General features: G+C 48.2%; 1 protein-coding gene across 5 annotated transcripts in view; it reads right to left on the bottom strand.

The window, feature by feature from the left end:
- LOC139050515 (mast cell protease 1A-like) overlaps nucleotides 1-22,290 on the bottom strand; it is a 111,633-nt gene that overhangs the window by 23,993 nt on the left and 65,350 nt on the right. For all 5 annotated transcript variants that reach the window (XM_070526992.1, XM_070526988.1, XM_070526990.1 and 2 more), the window contains exons 4-5: nucleotides 8,578-8,675; nucleotides 1,643-1,784 (exon numbers count right to left, since the gene is read on the bottom strand). In XM_070526992.1, the coding sequence (XP_070383093.1) occupies nucleotides 1,643-1,784; nucleotides 8,578-8,675 (240 nt within the window). The remainder of the gene's footprint in view (nucleotides 1-1,642; nucleotides 1,785-8,577; nucleotides 8,676-22,290) is intronic.

The following is a 22,290-nucleotide window of genomic DNA, read 5'->3' as shown; positions in this document are numbered from 1 at the left end:
TTTAGGGCATTATATAAAAATCTCTTATATATTTGTACATGAAACGGCCTTCACGTTTTCTTGAGTTTTATTTTGATTTTGTTATTTCACGTTTGTGAACTTTCTCTTGTTTAGTAGTCATGTACATGCCCTGCATTTTTCACTTTTGTTCATTTTCTGAGCGTGTATCACGCGCTCAGAAAGTCACGCGAAAGTACTTGCTTTCGGAAACGAAAGTCAATAAAACGAGGCGAAAGATCTGTCGTGTTGGAAGTGGAATATATATATGTTCTGACATATGCTGGCATACTCAAAGTATGGACAAGGCTGCGTGCGTGCTAACGCATAAAGAGCCCATGGTGTACCACGCACCAGTTCACAAACAATGCCTGGTGTAGCGCGCGCACGCGATAAAAAAATACGCGCCGCGGACATGTAAAACGAAAGCAAAAGTGAAAGTGCGCGGGGCATGAGGAAGGGTGGAAATATAGCGGAGTGGGTCGTCATAATAAAAAGAAAAGAAAAAAAGAACGAGCAATAGGGTAAAGAGGCGCCGCGCGTCTGCTGTTTCTGTTGCCATGACAACGTAAACAATCGTGTGCGCCGCCATTTCGCCTAAGTATTGCGCTCCTGCTAGGGCCGTAACTGAAGGGGACCTTGGCGCTGGCGTTGAAAGAGTGTCTGCTGAAAAGCAATGAATGGCAGCCACTCGAAGATTCACCCCTGGGATTGCGACGCAATTGCATGTCCTAGGTGGCGTGTTATATATTTCAAGGGTGCAAGTAATTTTTGCACGCCCCCATATGTAAGCGCAATGCCACACCCTGCAGTCATTGACAGGGATTGGCCCTTCGGACAAAACAGCCCATTTTTATTGCTGCAAAGCCTTTTGTATATCCAACTAAATGCCATTTATGAAGTAGTGCTTGATAAATTCACACCTGTTACGAAGAATAACGCATAACATATATTGGACAAAAGCAGTAGATTGCGGCGGCAGTACGTCACTGACACTGACGGCCACCGAACGATCTTTTGCAAGCAACAACCTATTGCGAAGCCGCGTTGAGCTTTCTGGTCGGTTCATCGTATGAGCTGCTTCTTCAATTAGCAGCTTCACTACAGTGATGATGGAAAAAACATTTCTCGTGATCTTGTGCAACAAAAAAGTTGATATACAAGTGTTAGCATCCTCACAACTATGCTATTTCGCGTTGTCAATGCAGTTCTTATTTTATACCTGCTTAGATCATTCGAATATTTGAAGTCCGACAAATATAGATGCACTGCTAACTTTTACGACGATTGCAGTACAAATCCCTGTCGATGCTGCGAAGCAAATCACTCTCAGTACGCGTGGACTGAAATTGTTCAAACTGTATATGGCGCAGGCGCTAGCGGCAATACACATTGGCAAGTTTGTAATAAAGTACTAATAAAACAGAGTAACTGTCGGCGTGCTCCGCGAAATGTTGAAACTTTCTTTGTGGTAGCGTAAGTGTGAATACTGGGTCACGGCACTGACGGGCACGAACTGTATCACGGGCGAGTCTAATATAGAATGTAATATAGTTCTTGCTAAGTCTCTGTTTTAGTAGCACTTTTTCCATCAGGATCGTTTACTAATACAGAAGGGAAGGCACGTCGCGTGGTCCAAGCTCACCGTTAGAAGGGCGATGTTGTTCCGGTAATTGGTGGCATTGTAGTCGGTGTGTGGTCGCACCTGGTCCACGTAGACGAAGTCGCCCTTGAGCCTTTCTGTGCTCATGTAGTAAGCCTTAGTCCACACAGGGTACGAGCCGTTCCTGCGCCATGTTAGACTGCCTGGTAGACTCCAGTTGCTGCTGAAGTGTCTGTTACACAGCAGGCATAACAATTTACTTCTGGTGGCACAGAAGGCACTGAACGTATCAACACCTCTCCTCTTGTCCTTTGTGTTTTTGACTGGATTTTTCGTTCAAGTATGTACCAACTGGCCGAGATTTCAACCCTTCAACACTTTTGTTGCGAAGGTCCCTGACATTGAGGAGCTTGTTCAACTTCCGTAGCCTTTCATATGATTGGTAAGGAATGACCGAGCATTCTCTGCGCATTACCCTTTTAGATTAATGTAATCTATGGTTGACAAAAAATTACATGGCGAAAGAAGAGCGTGATAAAAGAAAATGTGCTCACCAATGCAAAATACAACAGCTTGAAGTTACCCGCGGCAGGTCTGTTCATTACAAAACGATGTTCGCAGCACCCGCCATTTACGCGCAATCAGTGAGTCTACATCTCTAAAGAAATCTGAGGAACGGGTTTTTGGTTCCGCCAATTGTAAGAGCAGTATAGAGTGTGTGGATAACCATTCAAACCTAGGCAGGAAAGTCATTTCTTCAGTTCTTTGTTGTAGCGCTGACAGCTGATAATTATAATTATTAACGTATTATGTTTTCCATGGTGCTGCGCCAGGTTATTTGACCAGCAGTCTCTCTTGGCCACGTAATGTAGTGCTCTCGATATAGGCTTGCTTGACGGGATCAAATCGTGGTGACCACATTTTGATGCGTGCGAAATGCACAATCATCCGTGTACCGGGCATGACCTTTAATGAACCCGAGGTGGTCAAAATTGATTCGGAGTCCCCCACTCTGTCGTGCCTCATAATCAAAGCGTGGGTTTTGTAACCTAAAACCGACCAGTATAGATACAGGGTGTCCCACGTAACTTGAGCCAAGGATTTAAAAATGAAAAGCACGTCGGAAGCGAAATTAATTAAATGCATACTATTCGCATTACCCAATAGTAACTCAGACAATTTTGTTATTTTCACCATTACTCATTGCTTAATACAGCTTAATTGCCGAACTTTTTAATTATTGGCTGAGGACCTCAAGCATGATACGCAGATTTGTAGAGCACCTTCAGAAACCACCGATCGAATTGTTTCCTTTACGATACGTCTCACGTAGTCCTTTTTTCCGGATTGGAAACAAAGCCCGCTAAATATGACAAAAGCCGCGTGACGGAGTGTTTGCGCAGTGGTATTGTGCTGCCCTCGAGCATGCGTTCGGTGAACAAGGTCGGCTGCATCGCCACTGGCGGCGACGGAACGGCAGCGCGTTCTTTATCGCATCGGCAGCGCTCAACCGGCAGCATGCATTGTCGCCGTCTTCCGACGTCTTCCTCTGAATAGGTGGCGAGTGAGGTGCCTCCGAGCGGATAGCTTGCGGAAACGTCAAGGAAGGAGAGCAGAAGGCCGTAGAGTATCCGAAAGCGCTTGCGTTACGCCCAGTGAATTACTTGCAAAAAATTGGAGGACGCCTAAGCTTCGCCTTCAAGGGTGGAACGCGATAGCGTTCCCGTCGACCCGCCAAGGGGTGTAGGACAATGCGCTACGGCCCAGCGATCACTTACGAGGAGCCCCGCATCGGACTTTTCACCCACCAATCACGCGGTGAGCGTCGAGCAACGCAGCGTTCGGCTCGGCAACGAAACGTGTGCCTGAGCAAGCGGAACGAACCAAAGAACTCGGTTTCTCGGAGGGGAAACGATGTACGCCAGTCAAATGTCGTGATCGCCACGGGCAGAGAGATAGACAGATAGCGATCTAAAGAAAGGAAGGACGCTTGATTCTGCAACCCGTGAGGGAGCATGGCGAAGCGTCGTCATGGGACAGGGAGTCCGGGCCGCGACGCGCTTGGCACCGGTCCCCGCACAGCCCCAATGCTAAAGCCCCCCAATCTCCCAAAGTAGCGCCATTCACTTCCCTCCTCCTCCGCTCGGCTCGGCTTCGACGGTGGCGCCGCCGGTGGTGGGCCTGCCGTAGCAGACGACGGCTAAAACGCTACGGGAGGAAATCCGCGGAAAAGTTCGTTCGAGTCCTGCGGAGCAGTTTTTTCAATCTAGATCTTGCTTCGTCAGTCGGTAACTGGCCTTAAGAATGTCGTGTCGGATTTGCAGAAGAAATAGAGAAAAGCACCATTATTCAAGGCGCATTTAAGGCGTAAAGCGCACGCACGTTGAAAGTTCGTGTTGCTGAAACACGACACAAGCACGCGGTGTGCTCAGATACGCGAGTAATTACCAGAGTTTCAGGTTTTGACAGCGTGAAAGTATGTGCACGTGGTTTCGTAGGTTAATTTACGTACCTGCAGGATGCTTTTGTTCGGCCGGCGCGTGAGAGATTCCGACTGTCTGCGGTCAGCAATGCCTGGCAGCAGGGCCGTTTCTGTTCCGCGCCTTTTACAGATGTACGTAGCTCATGCACAGGTTGTGGTGGCCATGAGCAACGTTTTCACACATAGGCGGTATAGATAATTTGAACAACGTACCAGCATATGAAATCGTTATTTATTTATTACAGTGCAAATGGTTAGAATTTGATAGAAAAAAAAGAAGGAACTTGATGGGACAACTGGAAAGAGGTTCAGAAAATAATTATCCCCCTCCCCTCATTGGCACCAGCAACACTCTTGTTGAAGTGCTAATTTTATCTCTGTATACTACGTGCGTCTGTATTCTTTTGCGTTGTAAGTTTTCACAAGGAAGCAGTGTTGCGTTAACTGGAACAGTCAAGGCACACAAGACAGAAAAAAAGTTGATTCTTCGGTTTTACATCCCAACACCACGATCTCATAAGGCACGCCATAATGGGGGCTCCGGATTAATTTTTTTCCAGCTGGGGTTCTCTAACGCGCCCCCAATGCACTGGACACGGGCCCGTTTTGACACGGGCGTCAAAGGAAGAGGTTGGAGGAGCCGTGGCACTTACTTCACAAAGCCGCGCGTTATTTGCCACTTGCTCGAAGTCAGCCCGCCCGATCTTGTGAATCCACACTTTTCTTTGCTTTGCGTTGCGCCCGGCGGATGGTAAAGCAAAAAGCTTTTTGCCGTCACTGGGTCTGTTGTGGCAACCGTAGGCGCAGCAGCACGGCATCGCAATTAAGCACTCGGCCCTAACACATTGTATAAAACTACCGCGCTCCTTCAAACCGCCTGCCGTACTTTCGTCGCGTAGGCCCAAGAATGGGGGTCGCAGCGCGCTGGAAAGAAAAGATATACAAAAGCGCGGCGCCTGCTCTGCGCCGGAAAGAAAAAAATATACAAAAGCGCGGGGCATGCTTTCACGTCACACAGATTGGCCAATGGGGGAGCGGAGGAGGCTGGGGCGACAGGAGGGGTGGAGGAGGAAGCGCCTGGGTGAGCGGGGTGGCGGAAAGATCTAAGAATGGCGCTACTTTTGGAAAATTGAGGGGCTTTATCCAATGCGCGCGTGGCGCGCCAGCTGTCGGGGCAGCGCCGTACATTGAGAGGAGGGGGTCTTCTGTGTTTGCTGCAAGATGGCTCTGCGCGTGCGGAAAGCGCAGAAGAAACGTAGCGGAAACGCACTTCGCTACAACTGCGCCTTCTGTAAGTTACATGTAATTTACATGTTCAGAATTACGGATACATACCGCAGTATAACTTTCTACGGCTCGTTTCTAAGGCAACACCGCATTCACTAGAGGTGCTTTTGTACTGCTTTGTAGCATCGAAGTCGTGGCTGAGTGGTAGCGTATCTGTCTCACACTCCGGAGACCATGGTTCGATTCCCAACCAGCCCATCTTGCAAGTTCTTTTTTCATTAAGTGCCGCCCGGGATTTATCGCTCATGGCCAACGACGCCGACATCGACACCGACGACCCCGGCTTTTCTGCGACGCGAGCTCCTTAACGTTAATATTCGTCGCGCAGCAACCTTTGGGAGGAGGCAGACAGAGCAGAGTTTGTCGTTGGGGCAGGCGTGTGCTGAGTATCGCCAAGGGTGGACGCAGGTGATGTAGGACGACAAGACGCGCGGAATGACGCCGCGACCTTTCAAATGACGAGAGCTGCTGAGCACTCGAGGTGGCGTAGTGAGCAAGCACGGCTGCCCGCAAGTCCTCGTAGGTGTCGGGGCCGGGGGGTGACAGCCGGAGCTTAGAACACAGCCGCAGCCTGGTACCTTCTTGAGTATGAAACGGCTAACTGGATGAACCAATGTCCGTCGCGACGGTGTTTAATTCCAAGACACCCTACAGCCGCGCGACGTCTGCCGGACCGCGTGCCCCTACCTTAGTAGAGACGGTGCGTTGACGCTTGCATGCCTAGACTCGGTCGTCCCGGTCGCCAATTTGTGAGAGGTGGCGCGAAGAGGGTGCCTCTTCGCGCCACCGCAGCCACGGTTTATTTAGGCCGGCCAGCCACGATGCCGCTCGACCTCTGGAGCCTCCGATACCGCGGCTGCTAAGGTCTAGCGCGCCACTGGGTTCTTGTTCTCGTTCCCTATTGAAATGGCGCAACCCACTCTGGGGGATCGGCCATGAATCGGGCGGTGAAGGAGCTGTTACCATTTTTTTCTGAATAAATTAGGCGGAAATAAGTATCTTCCAATTGTGATTTAAAGCGTCTATAGAGGTATGTATATTCAATTATCTAGATATTCTTGTGAATTTTGTGAACATTATAGGAATTTTGAAGAATTTGAACTTGCAATTCGTTTTCCCTCACGCACAAAGATGCAGAGAGCATTTTTGTCGCGCCACCTGCACGTGAGTTGTCTTCTAGGATGGCAGATCGAGCCAGTACCCATCAAGACGGCCCTTCCGGAAGACTGGAAAATGACAATTCAGACAAAACCCCTTCCCCGGAACATGACGCCGGGCAAGGACGACAAGAGGCGCACCGCGCGAGCCAAAGCCCTAGCCCGTAAGCTGGAAGAGAACCCCAGGGTCCTCTACGCGGACGCCTCGCTCCGAAAACACAGTGACCGTGCAGCCGTGGTGGTTACTTCAAAAGAGAGGCTGATCGTCAGCGCGTCCCTGAAGACAACAGACCCCGCAGTTGCCGAAGAAGTGGCCGTAGCCCTCGCACTCGCACAGCCGAGCGTGGACACCGTAGTCACCGACTCAAAGACAGCCTACAGAAGCTTCCGCAGGGGGGTAATCTCCTCCGCGACCCGAGCCATTCTAGCCAAGCACAAGCCTCCGGGAAGAGCCATAGAGCTCATGTGGGTCCCGGCTCACTCGCAGGTAGCAGGCAACACCATCGCCGACTACCATGCCCGAGAAATGTCAATCCGGGCCGAGCACGAGCCGGCAGAGCTACCGCACCCGGTTACCAGCTTTCGGGACATTACCCGGATGTACCGAGAAGAAAGGTGCAGACTGCCAGAACCGCACCCCAAACTCACCAGGCAACAACAGACGATCCTGCGTCGAGCGCAGGCGGGATCGCTTGCGCATCCCGTACTGATGAAACGCATGTACCCTGCGGAATACGATATGCTCTGTCCTTTTTGCAGAAGGGAAAGGGGCACCCTGCCGCACGTCTTGGCAGAGTGCACAGAACTCAAGACCCCCCCTCCTGCCCTTCCCACCAACACCCCCAATGCCCAACCCCTTGAGCGATGGGAGACCTTGTTATCCAGCCCCGCCCTACCGATTCAGCTCGCACTGACGGACAGGGGCCAGGAGCTGCTGGAAACATATGGGTCCCGTAACTAGGGAACCACCCCGTCTGGTGCCTGCGTGCATCACCGATTTATTTCGGGCCCAGTGAATGCTGCTTCATCACTCCCTGACTCCAAAAGCAATAGTCGCGCTGCTACAATTACAACGGTGATTTCTTATGAAATGTCATTTCTTGATTATTGCAGTATGCCGCAATAAGATTTAATATGCATCAACATCTGAAGCGTTGCCTTCGGTATGGAAGAATGTAAAATAAAGCACACTTTACACAGTAAAGTAGACATAAGAACGCTTACGTACACCCTGAAACGCCTTTCGAAATCATAAACTTGAAGAAAAAAAAGTAGACAACTTCTAAGGGATGGTTGCCGGTCAGTAAATTTCACTGCGCAACATTAGTGGCGTATATATAATGCAAGATATGTTTCAAAATAATAAAAACATGTAAAAAATTCTTCCAGAACGTAACAGACGCCCTGAGGTAAATGTTAACACATTTTTTTTGCGCTCTTCATTGTGTTTTTACCTAGACTGGCTCTTCTTTATTGTTCTTTCATTCTGGACAAGTAAATATTGCAGCTGGATTCGTTGGTTGTTTGGTTGATTGATTATTTGATGGATTGATTTATAATAACGCCTTTAAGCATTGCAGGTGTAACAAGAGAGGCTATGGATGAGGTATCAGGATAAAGTTTTAGCACATAATCCTCGATAACCTCTTCCGAAACATGGTGGGTGAGCGTACTGGCTTTCTGCTTTCATTGGAATATGATCTTCATGCTACTCATTGAAAAGCTTCTCTAAGGCTCTCAAACAGAACGTGATATCTAAGTAGCCATACGACTGAGCAGCCGACCTGGGGCCGCAAAGATGTAGCTGCATACAGAGGGCCACAAGGTCAGTAAGTACCTTTTATTCCTTGTCCTTAATTATACCATTGACGCGGACTAGTTGGCACATTTCCAAATTGTATGTGAAGGACGTCATTATTTCCTTGCCCTTTATTGCATTTATATTCTGTGCGGAGCACGAATCGAACTTTAGTTCAAGGGCAGTGCCTTGTCGTTCGTGCGTCTTCCTATTTGTCCCACCCTTGGCTGTATTATAATTTTCTTGACCTTACCTGTACAAACAACTTGCCGCGGTTAGCAAATGCACCTCGGTCAGAAGAACTGCGGAGCAGTATGTGACCATGGTGGTGAAATTCATCGCCAGAAACACCTGGTGAGTAACAGAAAGAGTAACGGAATGTCAACTATTATCTGCACTAGGCATTTCAAGTTTCTACTCATGCACAGTCACATTTCCCATTTCTACTTTTACGCATGTGCATTGGAATGATCTGAAGTGATGTGCAAAGATGCCGTACACCTTACAAGTTTCCTCATTTATTCGTTACGGACAGGATTATCTGTATTAGGTTATATGCTGACCAGCTACCGTTTTCCTGAATGGTACAAAGGACGGGTACTGCACATACTCGCAAGGCCATATGCCTTAGTCGTTCCGACTGTTTTCCCTGCATTACAAATCGACTACGCCCACAAACAGAAGATCCGCTCTAAATACCCAAGGACATCCTTGAGACTACTTTTATTATCCAAATTATATAATTCAAATCCTTGGTTCTATTTCAGAGTTTTCAACATGAATGTAGCAGAAAGACCCTCGACTCACCGTGCTATAACGTTTGCCCGAAATTGTGTGTTAATTATTCAAACTGGTGGAAATATTTGGCGTCGGTCAGACATTTACAGCCTATATCAGTTTTTCTTACTTAGTAACATAGCGCACTGTACGGCTTTATCCAAGTGAATTAACACCGCACTTAGCGATATACGTGTTTGCGGAGCCTAGTGTCTTTGTGCAGCAACAACTCATGTAATGTTCTTAGAGTGGTGTTATACGCTGTAGTTCCATGCTGTATTATGTGCATGCGTCCACTCGGGCTAGCCACCAAGGGAATGGTAAGCGCTCGATATACAGAGTCAGCGTTCGCTTGCATCGCGTAAACAGCTGTGGCACGCTAGTTTAGCGCTGCCGGGTGCGTGACCTCCGTGAAGGATGACGGGGTGGCCGGAATATGATTGTGAAATTTGGAAGATGTATTACAGGGCTACGCAGCTCACTTTTACTATCAGCGTGTTTTTGTATGTTTTAGATATATGTGCGGAGACTTATATTTTGTATTAGCATTGTACTAGTTATATCGTAGGAGTGTGGTCATAACGGTGATGTAGGCCATAATAATCACATAGATCACTGGTTCATGTAATACATGAGATGACCTTGCATACTTTAGATACTTAAAATACTTGAGATCACCTTGCATAACAAATAAAGGAGCGACAACCTCGTCATTTAAACAAACGGTTGAAAACCAATTAAAAACGAAGGCTGTTTGGAAGGGCAGTTTTTGCGATCAGATATAAAGTACCGCTTAGAAAATATGGACTTGTAACGTTACGTAAAATATCTTCTCGCCCTTTCGAAAAGGTATCAAAAGGATATAAAAGAGCCAATATGCAAGAATGATTTGCTGTCCTAAGTATGTGACCATGTGTCTTACCGGTGTTCGCTATACTAGGTGAACCTCAAATTAGGAAAAGCATTTAAGGCACGGAGGTGAAATTAGGATACCTTAATACCCTAATACATGCCTATAACGGGACGCTATATGGAATTGATAAAAACATAAATAATTTGTTGTTGCCGCTCAGTGATCCCGCCCACCAATACTTCCACAGGCGGCAGGCCTCAGCGCAGCTTCCCCTTTCAGCGTATATATAGAGACACTAAAGCCAAATACGAAGTCAAGCTTAACTGATAGATTTATGCTCGAGAACGTGTAAGTTTTAGTTATTGTGGAATTGAGGTAAATGCCTGACGCAATTTGTGACTCACCCAGGACTTTCAAGTACTAGCCCATTGACGAAGGCACTGCTCCTTATTATTATTATATATTTATATAGTTATATAATAAAGAAAATGGTACTTGTCCAGTTCTGTCTTATATTTATGGGAAAAAAAGCTCATTTACGTTACTCTTGGTATCGATTTCATCCTCGCTCGATTCTTTGCCACCCAAGCTTTCGCGTTTCAGTTTCATTATCGCTTACTGCTGCGCTGGTTTTGCTGCCTCGCAAAACAGACAAACGGCAAGTAGCAAAGAAAGTGTGCATTCCCATGTGATGTCGCAAGGTGCCCGAACGGCCCATGCCAGTTTGACCGAAAGCAGCCGCAGTGGCCAATCCAACGCTCTGTCCTGGCTCAGTTTCCTCCATCGCCGCCCGTCGTTTTACCCCAAAACAGAAGTAAAGGGCGGTTATGGGTTATGCAACGTCACTACTGCCCATGGTCAAATAAAAGCAATTTGAAGTGCGCTCAAGGTATACGGACCCTTACGACGCGATTTTCTCTTAAACTAAGTATTTTCCTTAAAGGAAACACGTGCAGCGAGGTATATGGAATGTCATTTTAACAATCCGCGTTGACCTATTATTTGCCTTGAGTGTCGCTTTAGTAGGAATTCATGCCAGAAGGGGCTAGTGCTATGTACGTCGCCGGGTATTCCTTGTCCGAAAGTGTGATGGCAGTAGGACAGGCAACTAAATAAAGGTGAATAATGACATAGCCAAAAAACATGACAGCACTGTGGACGACCGTTGCAATGGTTTAAAAGAAAGTATCCTCCGTGACGACAGAAGAGCAAGCGAGCTACGCTGGGGACGGTGTTTGTGCTATGCACACTGTTGTGCCTTGGAAACCTCAGCAGTCATGGAGCCATTACGGAATCAGTGTGTGGATGAGCCGTATGTAAATATACTGAAAGATATCTATAGCGGCTCTACAGCCACCGTATTCCTCCATTAAGAAAGGAACAAAATGCCACTAAAGAAAGGCGTCCGGCAGGGGGATACAATCTCCCCTGTGCTATTCACAGCGTGTTTACAGGAGGTATTCAGATACCTGGATTGCGAAGAATTGGGGATAATAGTTAATGCAGAATACCTTAGTAACTTGAGATTCGCTGATGATATTGCCTTGCTTAGTAACTCAGGGGACCGATTGCAATGCATGCTCACTGACCTGGAGAGGCAAAGCAGAAGAGTGGGTCTAAAAATTAATCTGCAGAAAACTAAAGTAATGTTTAACAGTCTCGGAAGAGAACAGCAATTTACAATAGGTAGCGAGGCACTGGAAGCGAGGCACTGGTAATCTACTTAGGGCAGGTAGTGACCGCTGATCCGGATAAAGAGACTGAAATAATCAGAAGAATAAGAATGGGCTGGGGTGTGTTTGGCAGGGATTCTCAGATCATGAACAGCAGGTTGCCATTATCCCTCAAGAGAAAAGTGTATAACAGCTGTGCCTTACCAGTACTCATGTACGGGGCAGTAACCTGAAGGCTTACGAAAAGGTTTCTACTTAAATTGAGGGTGACGCAACGCGCTATGGAAAGAAGAATGATGGGTGTAACGTTAAGGGATAAGAAAAGAGCAGATTGGGTGAGGGAACAAACGACTGTTAATGACATCTTAGTTGAAATAGAGAAAACGAAATGGGCATGGGAAGGATATGTAATGAGGAGGGAAGATAACCGATGGTCATTAAGGGTTACGGACTGGATTGCAAGGGAAGGGAAGCGTAGTAGGGGGCGGAAGAAAGTTAGATGGGCGGATGAGATTTAGAAGTTTCCAGGGACGAAATGGCCACAATTAGTACATTACTGGGGTAGCTAGAGAAGTATGGGAGAGGCCCCTGTACTGCAGTGGGCGTAACCAGGCTGATGATGATGACGACGACGATGATGATGATGATCCTCCGTGACAAAAGAAAAAACGTGGCTGCCTCTTGAGAAAGCTGTGAACAGCCTGGATTCAATTATCTTTGGTTGGCCTCGTCGCGACTAAACTCTGTTGAGAGGATAACTCAGCTCCAGGCAACGAGCGCTTGCTCTTTCTCAAGAGCACTGATAAAACCGGCGGAGCAAGCATTGTGGTGAAGTTCCGTCTAGCGGGAAGCCTTTTAATTATTTTGTTTTTGTTTCATTCAGGTCACTACCTCATCACGGTGAAGAGTTTCAAATGGGGGATTGATGGATGGATCTTATGAGCGTACCCTATGGAACTGGGTGGTGGGTTGCGCCACCAAGCTCTTGCTATTCTACTGCCCTACCTAGCTTAAAAACAACAAAAAAAGAAAAAGAACAAGAAGCCGCGCGATGAACTCCCACAACCAAATATTCTGACCCCCTATGGTGATCTTTGCTTTTGTAGGTCTCCATTGTTTGTCATTTCCCTACTTTTATTCCGCCAATCTTCCAATCACCTCTTACGAATCTCTATTACGGACATGCTTACTTTTCCCCTGCTATCGCTGAACGCAAGGTCCTCCCTTTCATTCCGACATAGTTCTGTTGCACTCTTCCAAAACATAATTCTCAATCACCGGCGGCTCTTCCGGGTCTCTAAGGTGCGTTTCTGTAACCACTGTCAGGGTTGGGGGCTCAATCCCATCGCTCGTGATCCGTTGTCGAGATTGGAGTCGGGCATGAATTAGAAGGTAGCTGGCCCATGCCGACGTCCAACTTGTCCAGGCTGAGGACGTTGATGAAGGGAAGGACTGCTTCTCATCAAGAACGAGGAATATCGGTTTATTTACAATATTTATGTCAGTCTTACGTGACTGTTTGAGAAAGTATATCAGTCTAACATGACTGCTTGAGAGAGAGTGTCAGTCCAACATGACTGCTCAAGAGAAGTGTGTCGAGCATCCGCACAACAGCAGTTTTAAACACTCCTTCCTCCGGCCATACAAGGCGGCGAACGTTCGTTTCGTCATCGCAAACTAGTCGCCTCCCGCAGGACGGCCTAAGCACACAAAGGCCCACACGTTCGAATGTCCGGAGCCGACGTCAGAGGGGCCCCGTAGAACTCGGAGCCGTTCCGGGTAGCGCGTTGGGGAGTTTGGGAACAATAGTTGGCCCGCCGAACTCATTCCGTCACAAAGTCGATTTAGTCACGCTGTGGCTAGAAGTTGGCGGCAAAGCTCACGGTATGTTGCCCACATAGTCGTAAGCGGGTGGCAATCTTGCACTGCAGCTGGCCATTCTTAACAGCGCCGGGAGGTTGCCTTCATAGTCGTAAGTGGGTGGCAATCCTGCACTGCAGCTGGCCATTCTTAACACCACGTACACCCATATTTGTTCCTATTTAACTGCTCCGCAATCTCTTCCCACTTTTCCCTTCTTCTAGCGCCCTGTATGTTATTATTCTGTTATTGACGGCGATGCTATTCTGAGGATTCCCTTGAATACATTCTCCGTTACTACCTACGCTGGCCTCCTGAGTGCCCATGCCCCATGTAAAAAAAGGAACAGCGCGACCAGCAAGTCGCCAGCCCACTTCTCGTCCAAGCCTACAAAGTGGATCGCGCCAGGTTCAAAAGCATTCCACCTTCTCACTTCCCTGTTCGACAACCTTCAAACCTTTCTCTCGGTTCATTTTCCATATCGCCTCATTAGCAGCCACTACGGCCCTTTGTACGAGACTGTCACGTACAGGCACCTCCGGCAACGTGCACACCATGTTATCTGCACCTGAGGGGACCGCTCGTACAAGTCGCCAACCCCCTTCGCCAAGCACTGGGCTAGTCCTGTCCCTTTCCTGTTTAGGATGTCATTTAGCCCACCTGCTACTACGACAAGGTTGCACACGTGGGCTTTTTCCGCAAGCTTTGCTTTTTCTCACTCCATGACAGAACCCAGTGTTCGCCCTGGAAATGTCCCTACTGCCACTCTTTTATCGCCTTTCACCCTCTCCAGAACTGTTTCTGAGCACCTAGCGAGGTTTGAGTCGCCATCGATAATCACCGTTTCACTCTCTCCTTCCTCTCCCTGCTTCCTTTGTACTTTTCCACGTGATTCGGGCTTGACAAGGGGCACTGTCCCATGCGCTCCTGCTTTGCCTCGGTGCCGTGCTTCACGCTACAATTAAGCGCTTTTTGAGCTCTTTGACCTGTTTGACAAGCTCATCCTGAAATGCCTCCTTTATCTTCAGCCTGGCGTCGACATCACTGTGTGGGTCGATTGACTCGATTCCCTCTCCATTCTCACCCGTCCCATCGTCTGCCTAGTGGGACCCCCCACACACTGCACGCTTTGCCGGCTTTCTTGCCGTGCATTGCATGGCATTTTCTAATGCAAATGTTATGATACTGTAATGCAGAGCACGTGCCTTCTAGCAAAAACCGATAAGCACAGTATCTAAATCCTTAAAATGCCGCAAAGTAATTCTCACCACTGTTTTAAGAGCAATGAATGCCGCACAGGCTTAACGTATGGAACGTTTTCCCACGTGTTCAAATACGCGGCCAAGCTCTCACTTTCTTACCAAAGCAATATTCCCGATACAATAGCACACACAATAAAAACAATAATAGCGATCAGTTTTGCCACTTCCAAGCTACTATTGAAAGGCGATAAATACTTCACGTCCCACCCGGTTGCAAGTGTTCAAACATGTGGCGCGAAAGGACGCTCTGAATATCCCGCAATACTAAATATACCGGAAACACAACCGCGCAACCAAAACGTGCGTGGGTAGTTCGGTTGCAAAAATATCCACGATTACAGTATATCACGCTTTTTTACGCGCAAGTTCAGCGAGCCACCCCTCCGAAAGGTTTTGAACAAGCCTCACGTCGAAAACACTTAACGCAGTTGGAAAGTCGGCAAAAAAAAGTGGGGTTCCTAATCTTCCTCCTCCGCTCCACACTCTCCATTGACCCGAACTGTAGACCGGACCACAGCCCGGGCCTCGGCCATTCTGGGACGAGTCGTCCTGGCCTGACCAACTGGGGCCAAACTGGCCATTTCGTACACAACTGAATACAAATGATACCCCACCGGTGTGCATGGTGCAAGCCGTTGGCAGCAACCATGCGCCCGCCTTCGGAAGACAAGTTCACGGTTACCTGTCAATGAGGCCTAAAACCCACTGCACACCTACCCAGTGGTACCCAATACCTCGAGTCACAGGGACACCACTGCAGTGACATTACGGATGTTTAAAGCAAGATACATCTCTATTGATTCAAATTTATATGCATTCCAATTTTATTTGTAAAATATGCCTATTGCAAAACCGAGTGCCACTGGGACCCAGTGCGCCGGATTATGGGCCCCGTGCAGCGCGCAGGGCGCTGGGCAGGCACGGCGCACAGGGAGGCGCTGGATACTGGTGCGAAAAACAGTTCTAGCGCGTTAAATATGCGGTGCCTGGATACCATATATTTTTTTTGAATCCTGAAAAGAACAAAGAGCGTTTCAGCGCAATAAAAGAAAAACACACACCGACCAGGATTCGATCGTCCGATTCGGTTGTTCTTCATAATCAATGTTACTGTGAGCTTCTCTCACTTCAAAACTTGTCCAGCCCATGTCACCCTGGGCAGCTCCATTTGTAGTCTTCCCGTGAGCGCCTAATGTGAGGCGTCCCGCCCACCTTTGCTTGCCATAGCATACTGATTGTAACCTTGATTTCAAGCAAACAACAGCATTTCTAAAAGTAAGTCATCCTTGAATCATTAGACCTTTCCACATTAGACCTTTCCACACCCACAGCACTCTCCACTTCATTGTGGCTGCATTTCGCTTCGACTTTGCTGTTATTGTTTTTTCCTGTGTTTTCATATATCTATTGCCTTCGTTTATCTATATACCAAGATATTTATATTCTTTTAGCTGAGGCGTTTTCTGGCCCTCTAATACCACTGGTTGTTCACTGTTTTCATTGAATACCATAACACATAATTTTCTAACGCTAAATTTCAAACCTTAATTTCCGCCTGGGAAAAAGGCGCTGAGTACTGCGGACGTGCCCAAATCGGCTCCCATTTTTCAAGGTTTTCAGCTGGTTTGCAAAGCCGACCCACGGGAACTATACCTTTTAAGAAGCGGCAAGTTCCAAGGAATGCGCAGATAGTTGACTCTTATCGGTGGGTGGACTTTTTACCATTTTGTGACACCTTGAATCTCCGACCAAGCCGAGAGAGCGTCACCCTAACGGACTAAGCGTACTTACAGCACGGCAGTGCGAGAAGGCGTAGGCCTGACCACCCCGCCGGCGCAGACGATCGGCGTTCCAAGCGAACTACTGACCAACAGAAACCATGCCCGGGACCATAGTCGTCAAGGGCATGGAAATCACCCCAGAGCAGCTCGATGAAGCGGGATGGACGACCGCCATCGCCAGCAAGCGAAAACAACCAACGAGTGCGCCGTCATATGGCGGGCAACGTGTCACCAAGAATAATCCGGCTGGTAGCCGCACGGCCAACTCGCCGGTCAAAAGTTTCATCACGCAGGTAACGGCAGTCTCGAGGCTACCGAAATTACCCAAGGACCAAATCAAGATCATCGTGTGGCCCAAGAGATCGAGGCCTCGACGTTTCCAAGACGGATATCATACCCCTGGCCCAAGCCCTGGCCATGGGGTGGCCGTTACGGAACAACAGACTTCCGAGGACACCGTGTGGCCAAACAAGATGCACGATCAAAACGCGAGAGGATATGCAAGAATCTGCAAGATACGTATTATAATCTCAGAACCTTTGAGATGTCAGCCTACATCTCTGCCCCTGATGACATCTGCAAATATGTAATATGAAACATCGACCCTTCATTTGACGAAGGAGCCCTTAAGAGGATGATTCTGAACCAAAGAAACCTTACGGCATTTGAAGTCAGAAGAATTAGGAACAATCAAGTAGTTATACTACCCGACTGCATGCGAGCGCCCAACACGGTTATGTGTGGACCCACCGTCGTTTCATGCTTTCTGTACAAACGGCAGATGGATGTATGCTATGCGTGTGGCCACGTGGGTCACCGAGACGACGTGTGCCCCAGTAGCAAAGAGGAAAATAACAAGTGCCGCGGCTGTGGGAAAATTGTCTTTAGACTCGCAAGAGGAGGAACACAAATGCACACCCAAATGTGAAGATTGCGTCGGCCCCCATATTATCAGGGATAGGACATGCAAACAACGCTACCAGATCCCATATACCTTAAGGCGTCGGCGTCGAAGGTGACGACAAATGGTGCGAAAAGCGCAGATGGCCAGCGGCGATGACATCAGTATCTCCTAGGCACAAAGCTCGGTGACACCTGCGGCAGCATATGGTGGCTCCACCCTGCGAGCCCGCTCGCAATCGAGGGGGCACTCTCACTCGAGGAGGCGAACCGGCTCAGGGAAATTCGGGAAAACCAGCGCATCCAGATCGAGATCCCAGTACCGGTCTCGCTCCCCGCCGGCGAAACGGGTCACGTGGTCCGAGAAAGGCAAGGGCTGCGACACAGTGCCTTCGATGGGAAAGAAGACTACAACAGCCAAACGAGCAAGTGGTGAGGCACAGTCAGAGCAAGTGCCCCGAATCCGGTCACCTGACGCGGAAAATCAATATCTCAGGCGTGCACTTTCGGAACCGAAGGAGGCGTTAAATAGCATTAGAGGGCAAATCTAGAACCGCGATGAGGATAGAATTAAAGCGCGATGAGGATAGAATTAAAGCTCTAGGTCCGCTTGCTGGCAAATCCAAGCGTAAAGCTCCCAACGCCGAACCGGTGAGTGAGAAAGAAGAGGAGGATGAGATGGCTGATCCGAGCGAAGCCGCTGCTACCGCCGCTGATCCTCCTGCCAAAATAAACAGCAGAGGCAAGCTAGCTGTCATAGAAAAGATCCGAGGACGCATGATGGAAATTCTCTCCGGGACGACGACGAGATTAACTCAACTAGAGAGACCCAAGGTGCAAGCCAAAGCCAGGCTTACGGTGTCGACAGTGCAGAATCAGGTGAACCCGAATCCCAAAAGTGGTGCTAAAGGGCTAATTGATCGTTCTCAGTAGGCAAAATGGCGAACGTGAATAGCAACAATCTGAAAAGCTGGCATCGGAACTGCACAAGTTTTCAGAGGCGCAAGGCCGCATTGGGACAGCTTCTCAGGTCTATTGCGGACAAGCCGCAAGTTTTATTCTTACAGGAAACGCACAAATTTCGCTTTCGGGGTACCGCACGGTAGCATACAGGAAAGTAAAGGGCAGAGGTATCGCCAGCCTAATCCGAAATACCATCTCGTTCTTTGAGCACGAGGTCGTCACGTACAAAGTGGGCCTCGAGTCCCAGTTAATAGATATCCTATCCAACAGATCAAGCTATTCTGAAGTTTTCATTCTCAACGTGTACAGCGCACCATTGGGTAGGAAAAGAGACTTGAAAACATTATTAGGCACCACGTCTAGGGCGACGAGAAGCGCGTCTTTCGTTCTTGCGGGTGACTTTAATGCACCCAATACGAAATGAGATACGGTTACAAAAGTGCAGAAGGGACGAACTTGGCTTTCAACGCTGCACAGTTCGGCCTAATACTCATCACAGACGCAAGGCTCCCCACCAGATCGGGTATTTCGGTCAGTCGAGATATGACCCCCGATCCCACCTTCCTCCGAGATATAAAAGGCACGTGGGACAACCTCCAGGAGGGGCTAGGCAGTGACTATTATACACTTTAAATTCTGTTGTGTATTGAACCCAGACCGCCCGCGAGATATGAGTATGTGGGCTGACACCTTTTTTGGAAAATCAGAAATGAAACAGTCCCGCCAGACGAGACTTATTCAGATCTGCTAGAGAATCTGGACATCGCAGGTAAAGGAGCAACGAAAGAAATCATTGCAGATCCTGAAGTTCCTAAACTGGACTCGAGACTACCTCACCTTCTGGAGGCCGAACACGGCCTTTCAGCCAGGTGGAAGACCCAAAAGCTTAATCGTACACGGAGATCGAAAATTACGCTTCGTAACAAGGAGATTGAAACCTATTCGGCCCAGCACGCCCGGCAGCAATGTGATGAGATGTGTACCAAAACGGATTGGCGTATGCGAAGAGGAAGCAAATGGACCGTATTGAAAAGTCTCCGCAGCGATAAACAGTCTAAGGACACCCTTAGCCTTGCTACGAATAACTCATAAAGGAGCAAATCGCAATCGGTCTCACCGACAGGGAATTAGCCAACAACTTAGCACATACTTATCTCCCCCTCGCCAAAGACGCGGATCGCCCGGCAGAGCGTGTAAACTACATGGGACTCTCGGCACCTTATCTACACGAACCTTTCACCGTGTCAGAGATCAAGCACGTTCTCTTCAATCTAAATAGCAGATCAGCGTCGGGACCTGATGCAATCACGAACAAACTCGTCAAGAACCTAGTCGATAGGGCAGTCGAGATAGTCATGGCCGAAATCAACGGGGTATAGAAAACTGGACAGGTATCGGTAGACTGGCGTACCGCAAAAGTGGTACTCATACCCAAACCAGGAAAACCCCATATATAAATAATCTGCAACCTATTTCCCTTTGATCACACATCACCAATGTTGCGGAGCATGCGATACATAACAGGATCACTGAACATATTGAAAACAAGGAGCTCTTTAGACACAACGTAAACGGCTTCAGACAGGCGTTCTCCACGCAGCACACTCTGCTTTTGCTAAAGAGAGCAATCTTTGATAACCCTACTCGCGACGTGAAAGCGATCCTCGCACTGGACCTCTCCCAGGCCTTCGAAAGGGTCGTGCATAAACACATCTTGATGGAGATTTCCTCTCTTAACCTGGACCGCTGTTTCATGAATACATGAAACATTTCCTCCCGGATTGCAAGGCACACCCCCGACTAGGCATGGTCTCGGGAGGACCCCATGAACTAGGCACCTGCGGCACCCCTCAGGGCTCACTCCTCTCCCCAGTCTCATTCAGAATAGCCATGCGCAAACACTCCACTCGCCTCGCTGCAATTCCTACCGTGGATCACAGCCCCTTATGCGGGCAACATAACGATCTGGACGCCGGGACGATCGCTAGCCATGCTCGAACACTCGTTACAAAGCGGGTCGGAAGCTACCGAAGACTTTCTTACAAACACGGGCCTTGCACTCTCCTCCGCTAAATCAGAGCTACTGTTACAACGCCAATCCAGACAAGGGCCAAATACCTTGCGCCTCTGGAAACTCTGCCAGTAGAAATTCCAGCTAAGAATGGGCATCCCATACCGAAGAAACACTCGGTCAAGATTCTAGGTCTCCTCATTGATGCGAAGGGCTGTAACTCGACGGCCCTCAACAGGCTCACTGGACAGGCTAGTAATGTTCCAAGACTTGCAGCCCGCGTCTCAAATTGAAGAGGCGGTCTCAAAGAGGACAATTTGCTCAGAGTTGATCAGGTATTCTTCCTAAATCATGTTATCTACATCGCACCGTACCTTTATCGGGGTTAAGCGGAAAAGGTGAAGCTCGATTCTCTAATCAGAACCGGCCTCAAGCGCGGGCTCAGCCTTCCGCAGTCAACAAGCACTGAGAAGCTGCTCGAGCTAGGACTACATAGCACCATCGATGAGTTAATAGAAGCTCACACAGTGGCTCAGATAATGAGACTTTCCTCCACTAAGCCACGGATCAAGATTTTAGAAGAAGCGGGAATCCAACCCCGACACGAACCGGCAGCCAAAGTTAGCTTGACCCGGGAAACCAGAACCCGCATCATATTTGACCCCATCCTGCCAAACATTCACCCATTGCATAACGAGGGCAGATTATTCACGAGAGCCAAGTCCATCCTTAAAAAGATAAGTCAGCAGAAACTAGATGCCCTCTTTGTCGATGCTGCCAGATATGACAGTGGGGATATGTTCCCTGTCTTGATGATAGACGTCGGGAGGCAACCTGGTCAATGCAGCCTCTATTTATACAAAGTTTGCCCATTAATAAAGGGAAAATCAGACATCCACCGGTTCGTAGCAATTGCTACAAAGGAAATCCATACGTGTTCTTCGAAAGAAAAGTCTCGCAGTTGAAGAAAAATTCCGCCAGCCTGGTTAGGCCTACCATTCTAGCTAACCAGGAGGCTAGCAGATGGTAAGGAGAAGTTGAATTCGTCAACAACTCAAAGCAAAGCTAAGAGCTTGACGTAATATTATCTGCGGAAACCCGCAAGGTGGAGAGAAGTACTCAAAAATCAGACATCCACCCGTTTGAAGCAATTCCCACAAAAGAAACCCATACGGGTTCCTCGAAAGAAAAGCCTCGCAGTTGAAGAAAAGGTCGTTCTGGTCCGGGGTTCGAGTCCTGGACAAGGACAAATTTTTCCATTCCGATTCCCATTCAACGCAAACGGTATATTCTAGGTAAGTCTCTCTCAAAGCTGTAGACAATCGTCGCCTAAGCCTTCCCCTTCCAGAATATCCAACAAAATGTTGAGGTCTATGTTGTCATGCGCTCCTGTAATGTCTGAAATTGCCACATATAACGGTCTGCCCTCGATTCTTGATATTTAAATACGCTGAGTAAGAACCAATAAGTTTTCATCCAAATGCCTACCTATACTGAAGCCATGTTGAAGTTCTTCCAAAATGCCACTATTCTCTGCCCATGCTTGCCGCTTTAAATTGGTTGACTGCATTGCTAACCTGTGTATTACTCATGTCAAGGTCAATGGTCTATACGAGTGAATCCTTTCTTTCTACCCCTTGCTTTTATAAATTTAATTCTACTTTGTCACCAACTGTCTGGTTTACTACGTTTTGAACTTTTCCCACTCCTTCCACCAGCGCTTCCTTACTTCTTGGTCGTAGTTCATTATAGAGCCTAACGAAAATCTCGTCTAGCTCCGTGGCTGTGCGCTTATGAATTTTCTTTTCGGTTTCCTTCCAGTTGAAACGTGTCAGCACCTGCTCCTTTTCCATCTTGCTCTCTTTCATGCTCTTTATTTCTTCATA

This window comes from Dermacentor albipictus, chromosome 10 (assembly GCF_038994185.2).
Source record: "Dermacentor albipictus isolate Rhodes 1998 colony chromosome 10, USDA_Dalb.pri_finalv2, whole genome shotgun sequence".
Lineage (NCBI taxonomy): Eukaryota > Metazoa > Arthropoda > Arachnida > Ixodida > Ixodidae > Dermacentor > Dermacentor albipictus.
The sequence above is the reverse complement of the archived record's forward strand: the minus strand, read 5'-3'. Positions and strand labels throughout refer to the sequence as shown.